The sequence below is a fragment of the Calypte anna genome, chromosome 12 (assembly GCF_003957555.1).
Source record: "Calypte anna isolate BGI_N300 chromosome 12, bCalAnn1_v1.p, whole genome shotgun sequence".
Classification (NCBI taxonomy): Eukaryota; Metazoa; Chordata; class Aves; order Apodiformes; family Trochilidae; genus Calypte; species Calypte anna.
In genome coordinates, this window is record NC_044258.1 from 6,867,585 (window position 1) to 6,894,002 (window position 26,418).

General features: G+C 45.7%; 2 protein-coding genes across 2 annotated transcripts; one reads left to right on the forward strand and one right to left on the reverse strand.

Moving 5' to 3' along the window:
• The first annotated feature begins 42 nt into the window (after positions 1 to 42).
• Positions 43 to 7,189, forward strand: PPM1M (protein phosphatase, Mg2+/Mn2+ dependent 1M). The gene is made up of 10 exons (XM_030458299.1): positions 43 to 277; positions 1,408 to 1,531; positions 2,145 to 2,399; positions 2,896 to 3,008; positions 3,465 to 3,549; positions 3,875 to 3,993; positions 4,379 to 4,442; positions 5,349 to 5,456; positions 5,746 to 5,894; positions 6,172 to 7,189. Exons 1-10 carry the CDS (start codon positions 66 to 68, stop codon positions 6,314 to 6,316), a joined length of 1,374 nt encoding a protein of 457 aa, XP_030314159.1. The 5' UTR covers positions 43 to 65; the 3' UTR covers positions 6,317 to 7,189.
• Positions 7,190 to 8,254: 1,065 nt separating this feature from the next.
• On the reverse strand, positions 8,255 to 26,397 carry WDR82 (WD repeat domain 82). The gene is made up of 9 exons (XM_030458268.1): positions 25,994 to 26,397; positions 21,095 to 21,192; positions 17,710 to 17,776; positions 17,415 to 17,514; positions 15,301 to 15,417; positions 14,349 to 14,504; positions 14,159 to 14,228; positions 12,259 to 12,401; positions 8,255 to 11,823 (listed from the first exon to the last, which is right to left on the reverse strand). The coding sequence occupies exons 1-9, from the start codon at positions 26,152 to 26,154 to the stop codon at positions 11,794 to 11,796; spliced, it is 942 nt and encodes a 313-aa protein (XP_030314128.1). The 5' UTR covers positions 26,155 to 26,397; the 3' UTR covers positions 8,255 to 11,793.
• Positions 26,398 to 26,418: the final 21 nt, after the last annotated feature.

The following is a 26,418-nucleotide window of genomic DNA, read 5'->3' on the forward strand; positions in this document are numbered from 1 at the left end:
GGAGCCGCTGCCGCCGCTCTCTGTCGCCGCCTGGCGGAGGCGGAGGGCGCAGCAGGGGCCCCGCCATGTCGACCGAGTGGCTGCGGCGCTTGCGGCGGGGCGGCCCCTCCGAGCGGCCTGGCGGATCCCCGGGTCCCGGGCCGGGCCCACCGCCCGCCGCCCTCGGCTATCGCCGGCCTAAGTTTCTGCGTGGCGTCGAGGAGAGCCCGCGGGACGGGCGAGCCGTGCGGGGCACCGGGCCCGAACGGCCACTGCCCTGGGGCGCGGGCTACGCCGAGTGAGTGCGGGCCGGCAGAGGGGCTGCCCCGGGAAGGGGGCTCCGGGAGACCCCCGGGGTGGGGGATGCGGGGTTAGAGACGCTCCCGGGGTGCTGGTAAGGTTTTGGGAGGGGTGGAGCGCAGGTCCAGGCTGCGCGTGGGGTTAGGGGCGTGCAGGGGAAGGTGTAGAGGGTGTCCGGGGGGTGGTCACAGCCCATTTCATACCCACGCTGCTCCCCTCGGCTCAGCGTTTCCCTGGCGAGGGAAGTCTCGGGGGAAAGAATCCCCCCTTGCTCGCCTCTGCCTGCCAGGAGGGAGCGGCTTCCTCCTCCGAACACTGCAGAGGTTCGGTGTGGCGGCTCCTTTCCTTCCCCGGCCCTGCTCCCTCCCAGCTTGGCAGCAGCGGGGTTGCGGGGGGCACAGCTGTCCCTCTCCTGCCCGCACCCTGCCGGGACGCGGTCACCGGTGCGTGTGGCAAGTGGCAGAACAGCGTCAGCTCACCTCAGTTCAACGATCTCATCCCTTGATACCTCGTCATTTTGCTGCCGGGATGTCACCTGTCCCCAGCTCTGCGCCCCGGTTGCAGGGAGCGGGTCAGGCAGGGCGGTTCCGTGGGGCTCGGGTGGGCAGATCGCACTCCCTTGCAGGGGGAAGGGATGAGGCAACAGGGAGGATGTTTGAGGGGGGGGGTGGTTTGGGGGGCTAGCAGGTGCCCACCCCCTTGCTCCTAGCAAATTGCCTTAAAAACAAAGGGAAGGAGAGACCAGATTTTCAGGAATCTCCGAGCTTTGCAAGGAGAGCGAATTCCCAGCCAGGGACTAACATTAGCCAGGCTGGCAAAGAAGAGCACTGGTTTTGCAATTCACTTGTGTCACCAAGGAAATAGCTCCGGCTGCTGGCAAGGGCTGCCTGAAGACAGGGTGCTCCAAAACCACTTGCCCTGGTGTCCCTAGCCAGACTTTTTCCTGCTGTGTGAAAAGGGCTTGTTATTTAGGTCCCCAGCAAAGAGATTCCCAAGGTTAAGGAGGCAGCAGGGAGCATGGGGCTGGAAGGACAGGGCAAGGTACAGCCCTTTGTGGCAGATGCAGAGCACCCAGCACAGCTGGCTGGGAGCAGCCTCACCTGGAGTGTTTGTTACCAATCTTACCAGGGTTATCAATGCTGAGAAGTCAGAGTTCAACGAGGACCAGGCAGCCTGCTACCAGATCTCCATCCGGAGGAGAGAGCCAGGCATGGAGGAGGATGAGGAATGGCTGATCCTGTGCTCCACACAGGTATAGCCTGTGGGCAGGCTGCGCTTACTCTGCTGCTGGCCCTGGTCTGCACCCAAGGGCCCAGGTATAGGAAACACAGGGTTGTCTCATCAGTCCTACATGGCCATGTGCTGAGAAGTTTCTTTGGACACATTTGGGGGACCCACATACACACCAGGAAATGCTCAGCTGTCCCAATATGTGCCATTTCTGTTTCCTTAGCCTGGCCTTGCAGCATCTGAGGTTGTCCAAGCCCTTTACTCAAGGCCATCACCTTTTTTATTGTCCTCGTTCTGCTTTTGAGGGTTGGTTTGTGTCATCACTGGGGGAGAGCAGCATGCACCAGGCACAAGGGGTGGTCTCATCTGGAAGCAGCTCTGCTCTTAGAAATTAAGAACCCCCCTGTCCCCTGAAAAACAGGATGGGTGCCAGGAAATCCAGCCACCCAGAGCTCAGACAGCAGGTCTCATATCACATGAGTTTGAGCTGTGCAGGGGACTAATGGACAGGGAAGGGTAGCTGGGCTGGAAAAGCCAGGCAAAATGTCTTGGTTGTGAGCCTGCCACCTGTATGACCTCTCCAGCCCTTGTCTTTCCTCTCTTCTTTGCTCTATTGTCCCTCTTCCCCACTGCAGTTTCTGACTGGTTACTACTGGGCGCTGTTTGATGGCCATGGTGGCCCAGAAGCTGCCATCATTGCCTCCAACTATTTGCACTACTGCATCAAGCAGAAGCTGGAGGAGGTTGTGGGAGGCATCACAGAGGCCCATCCCCCCATGCATCTGAGTGGACGCTGTGTTTGCGACAGTGACCCACAGTTTGTGGAGGAGAAGCACATCCATGCAGAAGACCTGGTTGTAGGAGCTCTGGAGAATGCCTTCCAGGAATGTGTAAGTATCCCTTGCTGGGCAGTGGTCCTGTTGCCCCAAACACTCCATCTGTCCCTCCTTACTGCCTGGGATGGGCAGGGTCTGCAGCCTCTTGAGCAGACAGAAACACTTGGCCAAAATGTAAGTGTGCTGAGGTCATTCTGGGTCAGCTCCAAGATCTGCCTCAGATCTATTGCACATCAGCAGTGTTAACCCAGAGCAAGGCTACAGCCTCTCTGGTAAACTGGACCCACGGGGTGCATTTGTTCTGGGCTAGATGGTGCCTATTGTCACTCTTACAGCGCATACAAGTTTGAGAGCTCCCCGACACATCCTTAAAGTCCAGCAGCAAGAGCTTGGTTGGCTCTACTGAAGCAATGTTGTCTTTCACCTTGCTGTTTTCCCACAGCCCATCTGCATGTTATTTTGGTTCTGGATTTCTGCTGGGAGGCACAAAGCGGCTGCAGAAAGCAGCACCATGGCTCTTGTCACTCTCCAGACTCATTTAAACCCACAGGATGAAGTCATTGGCCAGGAGATGGAAGCCACCAACCAGACAGGTGGCTGCACTGCTCTGGCTGCTCTGTATTTCCAGGGAAAGCTGTATGTGGCTAATGCTGGGGACAGCAGGTGAGCCACAATAAAAGGGGGAAATTACTGGGGGATGAGAGCCCAGAGATAAACAAGGTTTCCAGCATTTTATTTAATCCTATGGAAAGGTAACTGTGCAGCCCAGACATTTTCCTCCTGCCTGCCCCAGGACCTGGTGGAAGGACAGGTGCTATCATGCCTCCTAGAAGACTTTTGGGATTTTAAGGGACTAATGCTAAAGGTGATTTCATGGCATCCCAATGCACTTCCTGACTGGGCCTTGGCCATTCCTCTAGCAGTTGTCAAACCATTGTTCTCTGCTGCAACAGTGCAATTGCAGGGCAGTTATGTAAAACACTCTGGCATTTCTAAGCATTTGTGGCAGAGCTGTGCTCTGGCATTGCTTTGCTGCTGGTTACCCCCAGTCCCACACCTGGCTGAGCCTAGGCTGCAGTACAGCCACAGCTGAGCTCTTGGCCTCTTTTCCCCCTGTAGGGCAATTCTTGTTCTGAAGGACAACATTGTGCCCATGAGCTGTGAATTCACACCCCAGACAGAGAGGCAGAGAATCCAGCACTTGGTGAGTGACTCCTGCCACGCTTCAGACAGTCCAGCTGCAAGCATCTCACTGGGTCAGGGCTTGTGCAGAGGATCACCAGCTTTCCTCAAAGGCTGCTGTGTGGCCAGAATGTCATCTTGCACTAGCCAAGGAGGGCTGGAGGCAAGTCAACCAAAAGATGCTTACTTATGGGAGATGCTTACTGCCTCCCTGGGATGTGCTTTCCCAATTCTTTTCTCCATTCTGCTGCTGGGAGTGCTAGTTCCAAGGCAGAAGCACTTTTGGTGCCCTGCTCTGCTCAAGCAGAACCTGTACAGCCCCATGATGCCTTTGTTCTGTCCTCCAGGCTTTTCTCTTCCCCAAGCTCCTGGATGGTGAGTTCACACGTTTCGAGTTTCCACGGAGGTTGAAGGGAGATGATGTGGGTCAGAAAGTCCTGTACAGAGATTATTTCATGGAGGGCTGGTGAGTCTTTTCTGCTTGAGGACAAGTCAGTAGCCGAGGACAGCTTTACCTGCTCATAGCAATGGGGAGGTAAAGCAATGGGGAGAGTAGGGGGCAAAGGGAAGGATGCTGTGAGCAGCCTCCTCATGGGGCTTTGGCAGGGTGGTCAGGGAACTCTTGAGATGATACTTCTGGGATCCTTCTGCAAGGTGAGGCTGGTGCAGGGGAGTCCAGCCTGGTGCTGGAACAAGCTGGGGAGAGGGATAAACACCTGGGCATTCAGCAAGGGGTCAACTTCACTGCATCTACTTCAGCAAGTCACCTTGCCCGTGCCTCAGTCAGCTGTTTGTGTGTGGGTTGTACTGTCAATTCTGAAAAGCTGCAAACATTGAATTCTCTGTTCCAGGGGATACAAGATCGTGGAGAAAGCAGATCTCAAGTATCCTCTTGTCCATGGTCACGGCAAGCAGGTAGTTTAATGCTTTACACACTGGGAAGGCAGAGGCAAGTTTGCTGCCAGTCCTCAGCATTCCTGCCGTGCTCCAGTGCAGAAGGGCAGAATGAGGCTGCAGAGCACCCAGTGCCCTGGGACTCTCCAGCACAGTGCAGTGCCACAGCCCCAGCACAGCAGTGCCTTTGCTAGCTGGCTGGTTTGTGTAAACCAGAGCCCTCCAGAGCAGAGGGGCTGCACCTTCCTCCAGGGTACCTGCTAGTGGGGCAGACAGCAGCCCTGAGCCAGCCTGCCCTTTCTTCATCTCCCCTTGTGCTCAGGAACCCATTTCAGATGAGAACTTACTTCATCAGATCCCACTTTGGGCTGTCTCCTTGAGCTCTAACACCTTTCCTACAAACCATTTTCCTTGAGGAGCTGAGGAAAAGAGCCTGGAGGGGGAAGGCGGAGGCAGAGAGAAGCGATGACTGTACACATCCAGTGCCTGCTGACTAGCAGAAAGCCCCATCACTTTCCCCAGCACTACAACCCACATGCCACCCCCTTTTCAAGGAGTCAGTGCAGAACTTCCTTTGCCAGGAGAAACGACCCCATACTGCCACCCCAACCTAAGCAGTTTTCTTCCTTGCCACCCCAAATCAAGAGCAGATGCCACCATGGGCTTCCTGAGGTCTGCAGCATTACCCAGAGTACATGTACTAATTCCAGAGCATACTGTGGGCCACCAGGTACAGATTATATCTCCACGCATGCAGCTATTGCTTCTGATCACTCCTCCATCTCTGGTCTCCAGAGGCAGTTCTGGGTGATGCTTGGAAAAGGGTTCTTAAAAGCAACATGTAGAACAGTCAGGACAAGCCACGTGTCAACCTTTAAAGGTGCCATGTTCTTAATTTCAACACTGTTTTGCTTTGTTTGGGACCAGGCTCGGTTGCTGGGGACTCTGGCTGTCTCGCGAGGTCTGGGGGATCATCAGCTCAAAGTCATTGACACTAACATTGAAGTCAAACCTTTCCTCTCCTGCATTCCCAAGGTCAGTCATGGCACAGGGGAATTGCAGGGGGGAATTAAACATGCTGTTCCTTCTCTGCAGCACCCACCTTTCCAAACTTGGCAGCTGTTAGCAGTGTCCTTCCTGAGCCATCCTCAGTCTCTCTGCATGCTGCCCAGAGAATCCCCAGATCAGGAATCTAGAAGCACAGCAGCAAGGGGATGTAAAAGATTCACCTGTTTCCACCTCATGTCATCTCTCAGAAAGTCCTCACCGTGACCCCTCCTGTACCTTGCAGGAATTGTTACTGATACACTCTTGGGCTTTCCAGGTGAATGTATTTGACTTTGCTCTGCATGACATTAAGGAAGATGATGTCCTCATCATGGCAACTGATGGCCTTTGGGATGTTCTGTGCAATGAAGAGGTGGCTGATATGGTCAGGAGCTTCCTTGCAGAAAACAGGACAGATCCTCACAGGTATTAAACAGTTTTGCCATCTGTTTCCCTTTCAGAGAGCCTGGTCAGATCAAAAGCAGCTGAGATCACTTTGCTTCTAGGTCAGCTCCAGCCTGACCAAGCACTCTTTTCCGTGCCTCTGGAAACTGCTCCCAGTTCTTTCCCCATTCTAAAGAAACAATTTTAAAGCTGGTGTCTTAAAAAAGCTCTACTGTGACAACATAAAGCTGCATCTCAATGTTGTTCTCCAGGGAACAGTGCCATTTTAACCCAACCCTTGCATTTTTTCTACCCACAGATATTCAGAACTGGCCAAGTGCTTGGTATGCAGAGCACGGGGAAAGAAGAGAGGCCACCAGTGGATTCTGGATGACAGCCATGAGGCATCCTATGATGACATCTCTGTATTTGTCATCCCACTACACAACAGGGATGAGGACTGACTGACATGCAGGACCTGTGTCCCCTGCTGTGGTACTATTCAGCATCAGCCTGAGACTGAGGGATTTCTGCTGTGCCTGCACACTTGCTTCCAGCAAAACCATCTGCAGCAGAACCTGAAAATGCACAGCCAGCACTTACACAGACCAACAAGAATAGCTCAAGAAAGAGAAGAACAGTGGGCAACAAATCATTCCCTTTACTCTTCCTCTTTGTTGGGCTGAAGAGAAATTGCAAAGCTGGAAGGTACTACACACTGCTGAGATCTCTGCGGTACAATGAGCCTCAACTCTAAGTTTCTTGTGACCCCTCTTTCTGTTTTATACTGAAGAATGAGGGCGAGTCAAGATGTGACCAGTCTCGAGAGCTGGATTTTTAATCAGACTTAAACTAAGTTGTGTAAAACTGGATGCATAAGCTGAAGTGGCTTTCATATCCATTTGCTGCAACATGAGGTGTGCTGAAAACCCAGGAGATGCTGCTAAGACAGCACTGAGCATGGCTGTGCCTGGCTAGTGCCAGTGCTGGAGCAGTAGCCTCAGCTTCTTGTGAAGGTTGCCATATGTAGGCAGCACCACCTCAACCAGAGGTGTAAGCAGATGAAGCTACACAGGGGTGTACAGGAGCCTCCTGTATATAAAGAAACGTGCCTTACTGTTAGCTAAGGGCATTTCAGTAAATCAGCATGTAATGCAGTGTACAGATTTCTAAGAAATCTTAGTCTCCAACACTTGCTAACACTTTCTATTCATTCAGGTGATTTCTGTGGGCAAAGCTGGGTTTATAGCAGTAGCACTGATGAGAATCAAAGTGTTTAAGTACATCAGCTGATGTAGTAAAAAAGCTTCAAGTAAAATAAAACCAGTTTGTTCAAATTTGTCTGCAGTGCTGAATCACAAGTGCTCCCACAGTACAACAGGAACAGCAGTGCAGAAGCCATGCCAACCCAACTTGTGCCCTAAACTCTGAGGATCTGCCTCTCAACCTATTCATTAACCAGGCAAATTCAGGTCTAGGCAAGCTTCCCACCTCCCCAAATCCCCACTCATGTTTTCATAATTCATTACACAACTTGAAAGAAACCCCAGTGAAGCAGACAAACTCCTTTGTGTATTTAAGTTCCATAAGGATCAAAGTCCACAGAAGAATATTTTTTCCCTCCTCATTAATTTTACTGCAGCTTTATTCCTGTCAGAGGTTTTACACAGACCTAATATTAACAGCCTCAGAAAAATCAGTGGGTTTTGCTTTGCAGTTGTCATTGACAAAACCATTCACTAGAAGTATTCCCTTAGCAGTACTACCCAGAGGGCTAGAAGATGATTTCCAAACCATCTTTGGAAAAATATGATTTCCTGCAGTGGAAGGCCAGGACCCAGGAATGAGGCAGCTTTCTCAGCCATCTGCTGATGGCTTAAGCAAGGGACAGTACAAAAAGCATTTCTCTCCAGTTTCACTTCCCCCTCCTCCATTCTGGAGTTAAACTTGCAACCAAAGCACACGTGGTTTTACCCTCCTTAACTCGATCCCAGCTGCCACTCCCCCTGCAGCAGCTGGGGTGCTGTATATCCACTGACTGCAATGATCCAAAGCTCCACTTCAAAGCAATAAGCTATTTCCCCACCTCCCTGCTGAAAGGGCTTGGCTCTGCCATGCAGACTGCAGGCTTCTGTGAACATCCCTCCAACACAGAGCAACATGTCTCAGCTGGGAGCAGCCACAAGGCTGCTTCCCTATCCTGATACAGCCCTAGGCAGGAAAACCCTCTTTATTAAAAACAGGCAGTTCATCTAGGGATAGCTTCAGAGCATCACAATTTCTGCTACAGGGCTTGACAAACAAAGAGGCTTTAAAAAACATTAAAAGCACTGGTTTTGCCATTCCCCTCCAAGAAAACCAAGTCATATCACACTGGAACAAAGGCAGAACTGAGCTCTCAGTGATCTCTCTACAAAATATTTATTGGTAACAACCACAACACCAAACTCTCCACATATGTAGTATTTTGTCACAAAGCATAATTTACCTCTATGCATTTACAGTCATCTGGTAGATAACACCTAGGAGTCAAACTCCACAGTACCAGCTCACAGCTGAAGAGACCAGTTTCTGAAAGGCTCACTAGGATCCCAGCCCCTGACCCAAAACCAAGGTGAAGTCTCCTAAAGTGCATATATGGTCAAGTGGTCAAGAGGCACTGGAAGATACACTGCTGCTTCCAGATTTGTTCACTCAGTTGTTCCTGTGTCCCCCAGAGCAGGGGCTGGGACATCAACCAAGGACCTGGAAGCCTCAAAAAAAAAAAAAAAAAAAGCAAAAAAGCATTTTAAAGACTAACTTGGAGAATTACACCTGAACTCTCCTACTGCCCAAGCAGATGTGCTCAGCCACCACCACAGCTTCTTGAGAGGTGGGCTGTTGAAACTCATTTCCCCCTTCCTTTGAAGAAAGGTCTTTATTTCATCCTCCATAACATAATTTCAAATTTGGAAGGGGAATGTAGTTTTCTGCTTGGCTTTATGCAAGGTTGGACACCCTGTTAGTCCTGGGAGAGCTGTTTTTAATGAAGTCTATTTCTCACCAGCTGGCTGCCCTGAAGAGCACAGGAACTGCAGTCCTGCTACTTTTGGAGAAGCACATAGAAGCTGGAAGCTAAATGCTTTATTCACCTTTCCTGCCTAACCTCCTAGAAACACAGGATACACAAGTTCCTTGACACATTTCCCTCCTTTAAAGGCAGACAGAAAACGCTCTGTGCTACATCAAGCAAGGAAGATGGCTTTGCCTGCATGGGTGGCAATCAAGCCCTGGGAAGTCATTCAGCTTTAATTTTCATCTGAGCATTAGTGCTGTGTTATGCACGAACCTTTAAAACTCATCTTCACTCCAGAAAACCACTGATGTTCTTAGTCTCTGTGTCCTTCTAGGTCAGTCCTCTGCTCCTTTTTTTTCTTAAAGATTTCACGCTGCAGCAAACACTGTTTTACAGCACTGCAAGTGGGAAGAGAGCTGAACAACAAACAGGCTTCAAACCACATCAACAGAGAGCATTTTTGAGCAAGAGACTTCCAAATGCTTCCCAGTGAACAAGTAACAAGAAAACTGTCTGGAAGCTGTTAGCTTACTCAGGCAACAGACTTGATAAAACCCTGAAAGATGATTTGCTAAAGTTTAACTGTTAAAATGCAAAACCCCAAATACCTGTCTGTTACAAACCACTGCAAAACATGGCTGCTTACAGAAACACCAACACGGGTAAAATAGCACCGAGCAGCCTCAAAAGCAACAATACTGAGTTGAAGAGGTGCCCATGGAAGCCTAGTCAACTGTGGGGACCCAAACACCCAACTCCCTTCATGCTGAGCACCTGTAGGTGATGGTGGGACAGTACACAGGAGGAAGAGGGAGGCTGGAACAGCATTATTAACCTCTCATCTGCATCTCCAACAGGAGGCCTGTTTGGCAAGATCGAAAGCATCACCACTGTTTCCTTCCCTTCTGTCTGGAACAGAGCACTCAGACCACAGCCCTGTGCTGTTAGAAATGGTGCTGTACTCGGGTGGTAGCATCAGGAGAGATAAGTCACAGAGCTTAAGAAGCTTCAACCACAGCATCAATCCAAACATCAAGTTTCTGAGACTGCCTCATGCACAGCAGTCCTGCCAATGGTCAGAGGCAAACTCTGAAGCCGAGCACAAGCAGCTACTATTAAAGAAGCAGCAGTGGAGAAATGCTCATTCCTCATCCCCAGCTCTTAGCATAACAGTTCCACTGACAAGAGCTGTTAAAAACCAACCAACTGAACCAAAAAAAGCAAGATAAAACAACAGAAGCAGCTGCTGTAGAAGGTGTTTTTCTTTTCCAGGGAGACATGTTGTGAGAAAGGGCCCCACAGTCGAGACAAACTTTGCTGTAACAAGGGGACATCTAGATCTAAATCCTGGAGCACTGTTCTCCATGATGGGCTGGCACTTGAGAGCAGAGAGAACATGCCCATCACTGTGCTTGTCACCTTACCAGCATTTGACATTTCACAGAGTGGAAGCACAGGCAACTGGGTGAGGGAAAGAATGGACTTTCCAAGCTGTGACCCAGCACATAAAACCAAGTATGTCTGGAAAGGCAAAAAAATCAAACGCTACCTTTAAGCCCAGCCTGCTGGTGGATGAATTTGTCTAACGAAAGGAAAAAGAAATTTGTCCTTTTCAGGAAAAAGAAGCTGGAATCAGGTTTGAAGAGCAGCATGCCAGCCTTTCTGTGCCATTTGCCCACAAGCTCCTCTGGGGCAGAAGAGAGCACATCCCTCCCATCTCTAGGCATGTGCAGTCCTTGGAGCAGGGCCATGGCAGAACAGTCAGCACAGTCACATGAAGACTTTTATCTGAAGACATCTGACAAAGCAGCCTTGCTTTTTCAGGGCTAAGGCTGAAAACCTCCAGGGCCTGTAACAAAATGCATGGTGAACTAACTGCATGTCACTTTTAGCAACAAAGGTTTAAGCCTGGTGTGGGGAGAATTCAATGGACCTTGTTTACAAACCAGGAAGGGAAAACTGCATTATGGAAGGTAAACAGCCTAGACACCCCAAGATACTGGCCCACATCATATTCTTTAATATCTAAAAGTAAAAAAATATGGCCCATTCCCACCGCCCTCCACCCATGATATTTACAATTAAGATCAGCCAAGATGATACATAAGATACACAAGCAGACTGTGCTTTCAGTCTCAGTGTGACTTCATCTTCCTGCTGACAGACTCCTTTATTGCTCAGGACACTGACAGGACCTCACCAGCAGTCTGTGTCCTCCAGGATGCTGGCACACCAAACAGCAGGGAGGCTTTAGCAAGCTCTGGCAGTGGACAAAAACTGTCTGATTTTTTTGCATGCTAAATTACCAAAAACAGGATGATGAGATGTATATTTACAGTCACCCACTCTTTCAGAATGTGTTCCACTGCAAGAGAATCCAGTATCTGCTGCTGAAGTTGAAAACTGTCAGTCCTGACATTTGGCACAGAAGTAACTTTGCATTTGCAATGAAACCAGAGATCCCAGATGTAAAAAACATGCACTTAGGGGAAGAACTGCATGTTCCACCCTGGAACATCAACAGCCTTGTGCACTTACAGAAGGAGAACACATAATTACAGCTTAAAAAATGCCACAAACATTTTGTAAATAAACCAGACTTCATTGCTCTTAAAAATAATACTAAGTCAGTTCCAACTTGGGTTGAAGCCTGCTGGGCATGGACTGGAAGGTAAGAACGTAGCATGCTGCTTTTCCCAACATGCCAGGAGGCCGAGTGGAGGAGTCCTCATGCAGGAATGCAGCAAATAAAGGTAAGACAGATGGAAACACACGCAGAAACAGGATCACAGTCTAGGAGACCTAGGTAATTCCAATACTATGCTTGCAATGATGTGCTGCTGTTAGCAGTGTGGAAGTTGTCTGACAGCAGCTGCAACGTAGGAATTAGTCGTCAATAGTTGGCAACCAGAAGGCCTATGAAACAGGAAAGAATGAACATCACAAGCAGAACACAAATCTCTCCTATAACACAAGTCAGGAACTGATCACTGCCACTTGCCAGAAGCACACTGGCAGAGACTAGCAAAGAGGCAGCAACACCTTTCCAGCAGCTGAATGTTACAATCCTTGCTTACACTGGTTTGGTTTGTACTGTGTATTCTCCAGAGGAAACCAGTCTTACAGAAACTGGAAATACCAGCTGTGAGCAGTGACCTAAAGAATTCCTGCTTCTGCACATGCCTTCACTCACTGCTCTGCTTTCATGTGTTTGAACACTGGCTCACCACACATGCTGCCACGTATCAGCCTGCCAGGTAAAGCACAATCAAGGCACTGAGCCTTCTCCCATCCAGTTCTAAAAGTGTCAGCACCCACTAAGCTAGGAAGAACCTAAAACACTTTTCTTACCATATTGGAACATGCACTAGCAAAAGTCATGAATTTTGGATTGAACTGCAGACAGGTTATAGGACCTGTGTGTTTCCCATCCAGCACAGCCACCTTCATCCCACTTTCCCCATTCCAAACATGAATCTTCCCATCCTCTGAACCTGCAGGCAGGATGAAAAAAGATATGTAAGATACCTTGGAGAGGCCAGCTGAGAAAATGAAGTGCATAACCTTTCCTGTCAGAGAACCACAGGAACAAGCACGCCTTATCTTCATAGCTTAACCTTTATAACTATAAAAGTAACACCAGGACTTTTACAAAACATGACTAGAGTTTACACACCTGTACCCAAACAGCTGGTTCAGATACTTTGCACTGTAGAGGCTCAACTACAGTGCAAGGCTGTTCTGGCAAAGGGGTTAACAACTCGAGTCAGCAGGTAGGGAGGCAGAGCTGACACCACCCAGCTGAGGAGGAAGGGCTCTTGCCAACCTGCACCCATTTGTGAGAGCCCAAAAGCTGGGTCTGAAAGTCACTGCCCACACAAGTTCTCAGTTCAGACACAGAGGGGATAAATATTTCCTTTGGCAGGCACAAAACACATCAAAGGCTTTACCATGGAAGGTAACAGATTTCTAAGCACTATGCCAAAAAACAGAAGCTTCAATGGAGATTTCAACTCTCCATCTTGCTACAACGGGACAGGTTCTTCTCTTTGTCATTTTGCAAGCCCCAAGGCTAAGCACTTAATAATTTTATAATTCAATTTCAAGGATTTAGTCTTTTTTTTTTTTTTTTTTTTTTTGGTAGGATTCCTAATAAAAATGCAAGGAAATTTCTTCTGTTTCTGTATGGTATGGCCTTTCAGAGAGGAAAAATTAAGAAGTACAACTTAGCCATATGTAAAACTGAGCAGAAATAAGTGTTTTGGAACTTCTTCCACTATAGTTTTCATTTGGAGAGGAAAAACAGGAAGGTAAATGCGTGCTATGAAGTGCTCTCCAGAGACATACTAAACAAAGAGCCCCTCCCACTTTCTCTGAAATCAGGAAGTTCTCAGCCAGAATGAAAAAAGAAAAGTTTAGCCAAGTCCATCACTCACCCAGGAAAAATGAGGATCACAATACCAATTATCACAAGGTTCAACATATTTGATCTACCAGCATTATAAATATAAACAAGAGCAAAAAGAAAATGTTGAGAGGGCAGCACCACAAGTGTGTCTAACTCATGTTCATGGGTTCTGTGGAGCAGCAAACTGTAGCAGAGTGACTGAAGCACTGCAGGTGCCCACCCTGCAGCATCAGGCTTTACAGGAGCTGCAACTGCTTCTGGCACCCTCTTCTCTCACGAGTTCCTTCTGCAGGGGGGTGAGGAAAGGGGTCTGGGACAGAGGAATCAGGCTGGGAGCCATCAAGGCTGATGCCAACTGCTTCTATCAAGGTTTACACAGAGCTTGTTTTGCAGACATGGGGGTTTACAAGAGCCACATGAACAAACTGCAGCTGCCCCAGCATGTCCCCAGTGCTGGAATGTCCCTGAGGGAAGGAAAAAATGCACCTGGTGGGAGACCAATGGCCCAAGCACAGGCAGGTGTCCTGTTCATGAGGTAATGGAGGGCAGGCCACAACACACAGCCCAAAAATGCTTTCAAAGGCAAAGCATGAGTGCACCCTAGCCCACACGGTGAGAATCATACACAGATTATGTGACAGGTCTCTATGCATTACACCAGTTTGGTGGTTTCTTATGTTGTTTTTGGAATAGGACTGGTACATAAAGGAAAAAAACACAAGTTGTGTTGCAGACTCGTTTACATTTCAGTCTAGAAAATGCTAAATAAACAGACAACTTCACTTCTGTGCAACAAACCTAACTTCAGAGAACTGAAATGCCTTCCAAGAAGAATTATCTTACCTATCATGATGAACTGAGAGTCTGGTGTGAACGATGCCTCCAGCGTGACAGCCTTACTATTGTTATAACCCTATGACACAAAACAGAAGACATAGTACAGAGGGTGTCCACAACCATCTCACAACCAAAGGGCACCTGCTCCCAGAACTAACACCAGGTCTCAAGCAGGTAACACAGGCAACATGCTCACCCCAAACGTGTGCAGGATAGCCCCTTTAAAGGCATCAATCAGGCGGATGAAGCCTCCATTGGTTGATATGAGGATGAGTTTGCCATCATTACTGAACTTCAGGCCTGTCCACTCACATGTTCGATCATACTGCATCTTAAATGTAGCAAATGGCCCCTTCAGAGAAAAAAAAGACAAAAATGACACAGACTCTACACACTGCTGCTTATTACAAAAAGTTTGGTTTCAATCTTAGCTTAGGAAAAAGTTTAAGATTTTTTGAAACAACATCTTTCATCCTCTGAAATTAAATGTGTCATGGCAAAAGCATGTCACTGCATGTGTAAGCTTCAAAGAAGAATGAATCTGTAGTTTCCATAGCAAATAAGAGCCACAGTAGGGCGTTTCAATGCCCAGTAGGCCCCTAACTCTACCACATTTAACAGGAGAAATTAACTGAAGGTAGGATGAACTTTTCGAACAAGGGTACTGACTGAAGCTAGAGGAGTTTGAGCCGTGTTATTGTCATGTGACTTTCTGAAAACTGAGAGAACTGGTTCTGTGTTCTCAGCACTGGTTATTCTCAGTACTTGGTCAGTTCAGCTGCCCATCCAGTCACATTGTCCTTTGAAATTTCAAACCTTTCTAACAACCCTGGCTCCACCTTTGCCAATGTTCTTCCAGAAAGAAGGAAAATAAAAAAACCCAACAAACATAACACCAAAAAGTCTAAGCAGGAGTCTGGAACTGATTAAAGAGTTTAGGAAGTAAATTTTAACACTGGTACAGGAATGGATATCAGGACCTGGTGGCAACATATTCTCCTCTCTAAGAGGTGTAGTTACCAAAAAATCTACATGCCCAGTAGGCACTCCAGACAGTAAGCTGGAGTAACCAAACTCAGCTTCTGAGCACTGAATTTAGACTACTTCTTGCAGCTAAAAAGTTAAGAACTCAAGCCAGGGTAGCTCACCTTGTCAAAAGAACGGAGATCATAAAGCTTCACCATTTCAGAATTGACTCCAGCAGCAAAAATCAACCCTTCTGGGTCAAAAGAACACACAGGCTTCCCCTGGAGATGCATTAAGCCCTAGAAAATAAGTCCAAATTATTTTGCAAAACTGATGCTTACATTTCTACCAGCACTCTCTGAGCCACTGTGAGCAGCCCATGGGTGGAACAACTGAATTTCAATTGCAAGTATGAAGATTTTACCAAGGTTCAGAACTCAGCTTCTTAAAACCAACTCTGACCCACTTCAGGTTAACATATGGAGCTTCCAGTTAGCCACAACAACGAAGTTTACAGAAGAACAAATCAAGACCTTATTCAACCTGACATCCACTCAAAAACTACCCAGAGAAGGGAGGATGACATAGCTGCATTAATAACCACACCAGCCAGTGCCACAGAATGCTGCTGCTGGGCTTGACAGCAATGCTCTCCTATTATGGTTCTGAAGGTGAGAAAAAAGTATTTTGAAAGCAAGTAGAAACAGCTCCAGTGAACAGAACTGCTGAACTTTCCATGCCATGTTTAATGAAAACTCACACAGGAAGTCAGCAGACCTAATATACTTACAGATTACTATCAGTGCTGACTTTTAACATTAACTTTTCTTTAACTGACATAGTAGGAAAGACTTAACAAAGTCTGGGAGAAGCCAACAAGAAGAATAATTTTCTGTATCCTGACTGGCAGCCTGTGCATGTCTGTATGTAACTGTGTGCATAGAAGTAAGACCACATCTTTGACTCAATCCACAATAAACTTCAGAAATTTCTGCAATATCGTTCTTTTCTAGGGAAGTCAAGAGACTTTACTACTAGTCTATTTTTTCCAGCTTAGGTCAGTTTTCCCGGCAAGCTCTGAGGGCTTGGCAGTAAGAGAGCTGGGCCGGCCTAAACGGGTCAGCTCTGGTTTCCAGGCATTTCCAGGCCTTAAGGCTGCCATCTCATGGGCAAATTTAAAAATACAACCAATGCTTCCTCCACCAGTTTCCCAAACTTGTCAGGGTGCAGCTTCCAGTTGGAAGTCCTAGTTCAACCATCCCTACAACTTCAGACATCAACATAAATCACCAATCTGCTACTGAATTCTAAATCCTATCTCTAGCAACGTTCAGCCTGAGATTCAACCCACGTGAAATTTACCCACTGGCACTAAAGACACCACCCCCTCAAATGGCAAAACTAAGATTTCTTTCCAGAAAAGGATGGGTTTTGAGATAGGTAAATAATTCTGTAAGAAGTATAACCTTTCCTTCTTTTTGCATTTACAGTTACATCACCTCAAATAAGTAACAGTCCTCCAACAAGCATGCCAATAAGATGGGAAAATATGAGAGCACACCACTATGTGCCCAGATCCACAGAAAAACAGCTAATCACTCCTAGCCCTTCATTCCTGCCCCTCCTGCCAGCTCTGGTAGTTTTCTCAGCCCACAAGCTTGCTTCTACTAAAAAAAGTACAGCAAACTATGCCAACAAAATAAATAAACAGAAATGAATAGTGTTTGCCTTGCTAGGAAGTTATGTCTCCTCACAGGTATGATGAAAAAGAAGGTAATGCAAGGGGCAGTGTAGATCATAGAGTTGCTGTGTTACTTTAGATCACCAGCTTCTTCATCAAATTTAACTGCATCAAGGCATCAAGTTTAAACACAAACACACTATAAACACTTAGATAAAATGCATCTCCTGACACCTGTTCTGCTGCCATTCCCAACCCAGGAGAGACACTGGCTAAGAGAGAACACTCTGCATGGGGCTCATCATCTCTGCCTGATGAACAAGCTGATGACACCCAGCTCTTCTCTTGTTTCATCAGCTGTGGGTGTTATTTCTTGCTCTTCCCAGCTCCTCTCCAGCAGAGGCACAGGTGAAAGTGAGTGGTGTTACACAATGCAACATTCACATAGCACAGAGATTTGTGATCAAGGCTCCCTCAGCATTCCAGGAAGGTGTCAACACGACTTCAGCAGCATACATTTCTGGCAATATTTTTGTTTTCTGACAAGTACGTGTCTGTTCTTCATCCTTCTGACCGAAAACGCAACACATTCTGCACAGGAACTTGATATCCTACCTGGCAATTTGGAGAGCGGAGATCCCAAAGCCGAATAGTTTTATCCAGGGATCCCGAAATAAATGTATCATCCACTGGAGACATGGAAAGGGCAACCACTCTGCAGCACAGAAGACCACATGCATCAGAGATACTCAAAAGAAGTGCTTCTTAGGCCAGTATTTGTATACAAGCTCATAATTGCTATGAACAGTTGTACAAAGTGAACACCACAGTGAACTGAGTATCACATAACTCCAACTCATTGCAATCATCATTTCAGTTTCTCCTGTACTGTCCCCAAGCCACATCTTACCTTTTTGTATGCCCTGGGAAATACCGAATGTATTTGTTGTCGTGCAGGGAGAGGTATCGGATTGTATCTGAAACCATAAACAAACCATAAACTTCATTATACCATAAACTCAATGTTATCTAAAAGTAGTCACACAGTAAACTTGCTCCCCACAGCAATCTTTCCACAGGGAGTGAGCCCTGTCACTTGATTTCAGCTCAGACTTTGAAACACAATTAAGTTAGAAACAGGCACAAATAAACTTGGTTTCCAAGGCAGAACTGGAAATCAAGCACCAGGAAAGATATTTATTGCCCATGGTCTGAAGTCATACTGCATATTAAAGGTGAACCATCTGTCAAGTGATCTATGTATGCCAATTTCAAGGTTGCTAAAATTTAAGAACCAGTAGGTTTTATCCTCACACCATTCTCACAAAATGGACAGTATCATATTTAGAAAGTTGATACAACGATTTATTTGCTAAAGGGCATGAATCTTGCTGTCTTGCCTACGTATTCATCCAGCAAATAAGTCTCCAACTAAACAGCAAGAGCAGGAAATGTGCATATTGTAGCATTTAGCCAAAGAAAAGATAAAAACATGAACTTCAAAGGCAGGACAAGGCCATTAAAAAGTAGAAAATCTCTTTTTTTATTCTGACAATCAACAGCTTCACACATTTTCTGCACTTAAAGCAGGACGCTTTAGGAAGAGGACAGAGGAGTATTCTAAAGCTTAGTCCACTTAAAGCAATCTTTACTATTGATAGAAGTATCATGATATCATGAAGTATCATGATAGAAGTATCATAAATAAATCACAGCAGCACCACAACATTTCTCAAGTGGTAATTTTATTCTCAGTATAGATGAACACACTAAGAGTAGCCCAGAACTTCGGAAGCTGCTGTAGAGACTTTCTCCCAACAGTTTTTTTTTCACAAGAAAAATCCTTGGAAGCAATTATTAAAGCACAGACAGCACTTTTTAAATCTTTATGTGCATATCCATCTGAGTGATGAAAGCTAAGAGCACAAGTTAAACCTCTGATATCTGAAAGCAGCAGCAGGAAAATCCCTTCTCACACTAATTTAAGCTGTTGCTGGATGGAAGTCTGGCACTATGCACCTGCACCATCCAAGGCCAAGGGACTCTGTACAGCTGTGGCTCCAAAGACAGACTGAAGGAAAAAGGACATTTTTACTTTCCACTCAGAAGAGTGAGCACCTACAGGATGCAGTATGCACAGACCATTTTAACACCCCTGAGGGCTACAGTGTTCATCCCTTTTTGAAAGGCTCATTCAGAAAAATTTGGTTTCTGTAGGGGAAAAAAACCTCCACCAAGTTACTATATTTGCCTCCAATTTCACATCAAGCCAAGATCATCAGAATTCTGGACCACTCTCCAGTATGTGACAGAAAACTAGATTTGACTGAAGGAGCCAGGAATGTTGGTCACACAACATTCTGAAAGGCTCTAACTGACCTCAGGTGACAACACCAGAGTCCCATCCCATCACAGTTAGAACCAGTAAGCTTTAAGGGTACTCTCTTAAGATACATCTTCATTTTTTCCTGCAGGAACTGTTGTTACCTGATTCCTGAAGTATCCATGTAGAATTCCATCTTCCTTTGCTAAAGAGGAAGCACTGGGGAACTGTGATCCTTTGTGATCCTTTTTGCTGGCAGTGCTCTGTCCCAGGCAAGGCAGTGGCCTGTACAGTTATCTCCTGTACCGGGTGGTATCATAGACCCTCAAACTGTACAAACTACTACCTCAGCCTGGAATCAGGCAAGAGAAAGTAGGTTCAAAGGTCTTGAGGAAATCTTCAGAAGTGGATCTGCAGCAACTCCCAACCAACAAAATGCTTGGGAGCAAGCACCAGACCTCCTACAGCATGTTCCTGGGTTCATTTTCCTCCTCATAACCATGTAACAGGTTAAATACAGTGCACCCTGCCCAAGACTGCAGGCATTAGGGACTACTGAGTCTCTGGACCCCTACAGCTACAGATCACCCAGGTGGTTTTCTTAGGCTACAGTTCCTGATAGCAACAAATACTCTCACTTTCTATCTTCTTCTTTTCTTCTAATTAACTATTTGTCATAACACTACCCTGCAGGTTGAAGGCTCTAAGTTTTAGTTCCTCAAAGGCTTACCAGTGACTATAAACAAAACCTCACAACTCAAAATGGCACTAAAAATGGTTCACTAAATTTATAATTGCCAATTAGCAACCAAGTCAGAAATATGACAAAGTAGTAACCTAATAGTCAGCAGGCTGCGAAACAGATTAATGCAGCAAGTGCTTCCCATCACACTTTTAATCCTTTTACACCATTAAATCCAATTTCACTGCAAACTTCCTTGTTCCTCTAGATCCACCCCCCCACATGTTCTAGTTTAACCTGACTTCCTAACACTTAACTTCCTTCTACTTTATATTCATACTCTTTCAAATTCCTTAAGTTATCTAGAACACACCAGGCAACAGTATCTCTACTGCCAAGTTCCACCTCTGCAAAGGAAAAATTTCAAAACAAAGCCACTATTCCAGTAATGCTCATGAATTACAGTGTTAAAGCCCATTTATAAAGTGCTGTGCTAAAAGATGTTCACTGAAAAACTCTGTCACTGATTACAACAAAATTGAGACAAGTTTTGAAAAACACACTAGCTGTTTCCAAACCTAGGTTGCTAAATAGAGGAATTAATGTACCTATCTGTGCCAGTTCTGAAATTTGAATTTTAAATGTTACTCCAATACATTTATGGAGAGCTTGCCATAAAGCTCTAAAAGCCCTTCCATATCACTGATTTAGAGTGCAGGTATCACAGAATGATGAGAAACATCATAACAATGTGTACTTTGTCTATTATATGGAAAAACAGATCACCAGAAGCAGAGCAAGTTTCAGAAGAGCTCTGTGACCTCCTCCAGGCTTGGCTGGTGATCTGCTGAGTTACCTGAACTTCCTGCCCTCCCTACTGCCTACAGAGAATGGTAAAACATTCCCACCCTTTGCAGATAACTTTTGTATCAGAGAAAGCTATGGCATTCATCCCACCTCCTGGCCATTCACACATATGAAATTAAGGCCCAGAGACTGACAATACTGGTATCAAACAGGAGAGTGAACAGCAGAATCAAACCCCAAACTTTCATCATACTAACAATGTTTAACCCCTTGGTTATTGCAGCAGTGAACAAAACATCAACACGCTCAGGGGAGTATCACCAAGTTGTGCTTTACAGCTGAGCATTAATTCCTCTGTCTCTGACAGCACATTTATCACAGAGAAGTTGCTACACTTTTCCCCCAGCTCTTTAGAGCTGTTTACCCAGGCATGTAGTTTAAGTGTAAGGAGATTAATTATGCTCAACTCCAGTGATCACTCACCATCTATTTTGTTGGAGCTGTAAACGACAGTGTTGGCAGCATGTGTGTACCTGATGAGGTCCACTCCATACTTCTTACTGTACAGTGTTCTCTTGGGTCTGTCAGAAGCAAGCAGAAATAATTGTACTCACTGCAACAAAAAGCTCGCACTGAAACTCACCATATGAACAAATATCACTGAGGTATTACAAGAATGTTTCAAGTAGCCAGATATTTATATACACAGAAAGAAAAACATTTGTATTTCATTTTCAAACAAACATATTGGTTCCTTCTCCAAGATCCTCTCTAGGCTGGAGGAGTTCCCTGTGGAAGCCGCAAATTGCACTCATTTGTCTCCTTCAAAAATTCTTTTTCCTGTGAGGTCTACTGTAAAAAGAACACAAGAAGCTTGTATAATGAGCCCTTAATGTCAAGCAGCACTGCCTCATCCTTCCCTTGCCCATCCAAATCCCCAATTCCTGTGCTGTTTGTTTTAGATGAAGTATAATTTATCTTATTGTTCTGTGTTACTTCAAAACCTAGAACAGGCTGTCTCATCCAGACAGAACAGGGCTTCTCACTGTCAGCACACACAGGTAGACAGAACAGTAGTCTAAAAAGGCAACAGTAATGCAGCGACTCTCAAACAACTGGAAAATCATACTTATATCCAATTCTAATTACAGCAAAACCCCAAATGTAACATTTTTTGTTCATAAGCATATCTTACAGCAGCAGCAGTGCCTGTTTAAGTTGTTTAAGAAGGTCTCACCACCCTTCTTCCCTGTTCTTCCTCAACTGAGGTAACACAGTGGTTTCAAACTTAGGCAGTCAACCAACAGGGGTACTCTTCAAAATCAGAAAACACACAGCCTCTTCCAAGAGTAATTTTTAATCCAGAAATTCATAACTCTACTACACAAACCAACAACAACAGCATGGGAATGGAAACAAACAGCAGAAGTGGTTTAACACTGCTACCAAAAAAAAATGTTAAGCCAACTACACCCTCAGACAAGGAATTTCTAAAATGCTCAACTTCTTCCTTGTTTTTGTTTGCCTCAAATTGACACAACCAAACAAGAGCATGAGCTGGAGACTTTCCATATCAGAAGAAAAATATACAGTTATTCCTAAGGATTAAGTGTTAAACAGCAGAAGCTATAGGACTTTGACTTCAAACAGACTTGCTGGGGCCGAACTTCCATTAAGTGAAAGCAAGTACAGCAAATGTAATGAAAACTCATGCACCACCTGTACCACTTAGGCCAAATCTCAACAGACTCTTCCTCTGCTCCTCCAGAAGACTTTTAAATCAATTTTCAGATGTAAACAAGCTACAAATTGAAAACAGCACATCAAATGCAAATTTAGATAGCAAAATTCTGAACACTATGCTTGATACACTTCCCCATGCTGCTCCCTGTCCTTACCTCAGTTATGTTGTTGATCCAACTGGGAAAACCCCCCAACAACCATCAACGACAAAAGCAGCCCACCAAACTCAAAACATGCTAAGACTCTCATGCCTAGTTTGACTATTACATATGAAAAGTTTAAAGTTTAGAAGTTCTATTCAGAATAAATTAATATATATCAAAGAATAAATACAGAAACAATAAAAGTCGACAGATGAACAAAAATATTTACCAAAAAGAAGTACTTCTGTGTTTTAAGAAAGGTGAAGTTTTCAAATAAGCTGATGCAAGCAGAAGCATGCCACTTCATACAAGACCAGCTCTGTTCCCAATCAACTATTTAAAAACACAAACAAGAAAACTGTTTTACATAATTTTTAAACAAATCACAATCGTTAAACACAATTTCAAGTGTAAAGCCAGTTATTCAGCCCACTTGCAAATCAGGCAATATCATGACAAAGGCTTTACTAGATCAGAGCCAAATTCACTATAAATATGAAACCAAGCACAGGTGATGTTTGTAACAGCCTCTGTGCCTTGGGCTGCATCACTACTAGTGCAGGTGAAATCATCACCCACAACTAGGCTCACTTATCTGTCCAGTGAGCACCACAGCTCATCAATCACTTCTTTATTCATAAAAAGCAATTAACAATTGATACATACTAAAACACAAGCTCAACCTTTGCTAGACCACCATTATGTCATACTAGGTGTACAAACGTGCAGCCTTCTGCTCCCAGCCCCAAGGACTGCTGCCCACCCCAACTCACAACTCCCTTCTGAAGTTTTCAGAGTTCCTTCTTAAGCCCCAACAGACTCAGGTAAGTCTCCTGGCTATGCTTCTGATCCAGCCTGTTGTGGAGGCACTTGATGATGCAGGATGGGTTATATAGTTGCTGACACATATTGAAATATGATTGTAACCTCAGTTCCAAAATTATTAGAAGCTTATGAAGAAGCAGGATAAATTTTTCAAGCTTGTTGTCTGTGCTCAGGATACACACAATGAGAGAACCCATGTTCCAAGGAGATAATCTTGTCCTTTCAGCCCTTGGCTAGACATCACTATTTGAACAGTCCTGACACTTTTAGAAACTGAAACTTCCTGAGACGATCCTTGCTCATACTGGTATGGCAAAGCAAAGCAAACCAGATGAGGCTCCATCTAAAGTATAACCAGACACAGTTGCATTTTTAATTCCGCCAGCAGAACTCCTCATAACAGGGGAAAAAAGCCCACCAAAATTTGTCACTTGTAAATGGAGACAAGTTTTAACATTCGGCTCATCTGCCAAATTGTAAGTACCTTATGCTGAAACCCAGGAAACAGGACACTTCCTCCTGTCCATTACATGTACAAGAAGGTGAGAGTTCCAGGCCCTTGAAATTAGGGGTTAATTTTTACATTTTTTTTCTTAAAACAAACAAACAAAATAACAACCCTGAAGTGTAGGCCTGAAACTGCCAAATTCCACCACATCACAGCAACAATCATTCACAGATTTGATTTTTCATCTCCATGTGAATCTCCTGTGACAATGTAATTCACAGTTAGGACTTCCCAGGTGAGAGGAAAGTGCATCTTGCATCCCTAGATACCTCTAAAAATCACACTTACACTTTAAAATCAATTGATAGCCCATGAGAAACTTTCAAATTAATTTTATAATCACTAGAGAAATGCATCCTGAAACAGGGGTTACCTTGATCAAACTGCTCTCCCTGCCCTGCAGCACTACAGAAAACGACCATCGATCTAGATTTAACTTCATTAAAGCAAACCCTCTGACTGTAAAGCATACATCAGGGCCAGATGGAGATAGGGATGAAAGGACCAAATGCCTCCCAACCCATCAAACTGTTCTTTACAAGTTTGAAAGGGAAGAGCAATCAATACCATCTGCATTAACATCAATCAGCCTTTCTGCTACTGCATACCATTAGGATCTATAATACAATCCATGGCAGACACCATAGGTATAAGGTCACATATTCGTCCATAAATGAAAATGAAATAATTTAAAAGTCCACTCAGATGAGGCACACTGACAAATTTAAGATGTACAGCAAGCAACCTCGACTGAAGTGTAAAATAACATAAGTTGTCAATAAAGTTGAGAACAGGCAGGCTGCAGCCATTGAAACTCAGCAAGTATGATGTTCAGGACCACTTGAAAAAGCAGGAAAATTTGGAATATCTGATTTACTAGCAAATATATACAACACTGACACCTCTACCTCTTGGTACTCCCAAGGCAGATCTTTTTCATTTCCACAGAGCCCTGTCCATTTGATTCTCTCTCCTATGATACACATTCTCCTTTTTCCTTCATCTTCTATATGTAAGTATTGCTTAGTTCTCTGGACTTGACAAAAAACCTCACTCACCTCAGGATTACATCTCTACACCAATCACCACATGAAAATTAACATGTAAAATTTAAAAGAACTTAAAGCAGCCAAATGCATACACCTACTGAGAAAGATTTTAATACAATTATGACATCATTTGGCTCCATTTTTCCCAACTCTCATAGAATACAAATGCCTTCTGCCCAAGTTCCAAGACACCAACTGCAAGTGTTATTGTTGGTCTTATTTGCACGTTTTTATCCTCTGAACAAGAACACCATATCTCAAGTGCTGTGCAAATTTCTGGGGGTTTATCTGTAGGACAGGACATGCATTGTGTGATCAAGGAAAGAAGAGAGATAAACTGGACAACTTTGCTCTGTGAGAAACACAACCCCCCCGTAATTCAGAAATCAATAAACACCTTGCTTGACTAAATATAAATTAAGATATTTGAAGATGTGTGTAAATCACATATGGATTTTAACTTTTATAGGTAACTCAACTAAAGAAAAGGATTTAAAGCTCAGAGGACCACGTTTACCTGCAAGGTTGCCTGACATGACTTAGGATCAAAGTTTTAAGAAAAACCCCATCAAATTTTTAGAAGTTATAGCGAAAAGACACCCCAATGTCTTCACGTTTTGTCTTAAAGCATTTATACAAGAAATTACACTCAAATTACGTTGTTTTAAACGACACTGCTCACAGCAATTGCTTTTAACAATGGCGCTAACGTTCTGTGATTCTATTTCAATCAGTGAGACTTAAGCCCAAAGAACCAGAGCAATCAGTGTGCCTATCGGCAACAATCCCGAAGCCTGGAAATGTGACCAGGCTCGGCTCCTTAAGCCCAACAGCAATTCAGTTCTCACAGCAGAAACTCACTCACACCTGGGAAATGACCACCGCTGGCTCCAGCCTCCCAGAGGTCACAGGCAGAGTCACCCGTGGTGTGGGCAAAACCCACGCTGCTCCCATCTCCGCGCCCCATTTTAACCTTTTCTACCCCACCCCCGACAGATACTGCTCCAGTTCCACCTACAAACCTACATTAAAAAAGCACAAACAAGCAAAAAGAAGCCAAAGGCCCGAAAGCAGACACCCCATCCCCCGGCCCGGCCGCGTCCCCGCCACTCACTTGCCCTCCTGGCAGTCGTAGAGAACGATGGAGTCGTCGTCGCTGCTGGAGATGACGGTCTCGCCATTGGGGCTGAAGTCGAAGCAGTTGATCTTGTCCGAGTTCTCACGGAAGACCTTGGCCACGCGGAAGCTCCGCAGCACGTTGTCCGTCAGCTTCATCCCGCCGCCCAGCCGGGCCGCGCCGAGGGCGGCGGCGGCGCTGAGGGGAGCCGGGCGGGGCTCTGGGCGGCGGCGGCGGAGCGCACAGGCAGAAGCCTCCGAGAGCGGCCGAGGAGCGGCAGAGGTCGGGAAGGGGCGGTCGGCCGGGGTGTGCGGCGGCCTCCGGCTCGTCTGGGCCCGCTCAGGCGGCGGAGAGGCGGCTCCTCCTCATTGTCTCCGCCATCTTGCTGCTCCGGGAACGGCGGGGGGCGGCGCGCAGGGCAC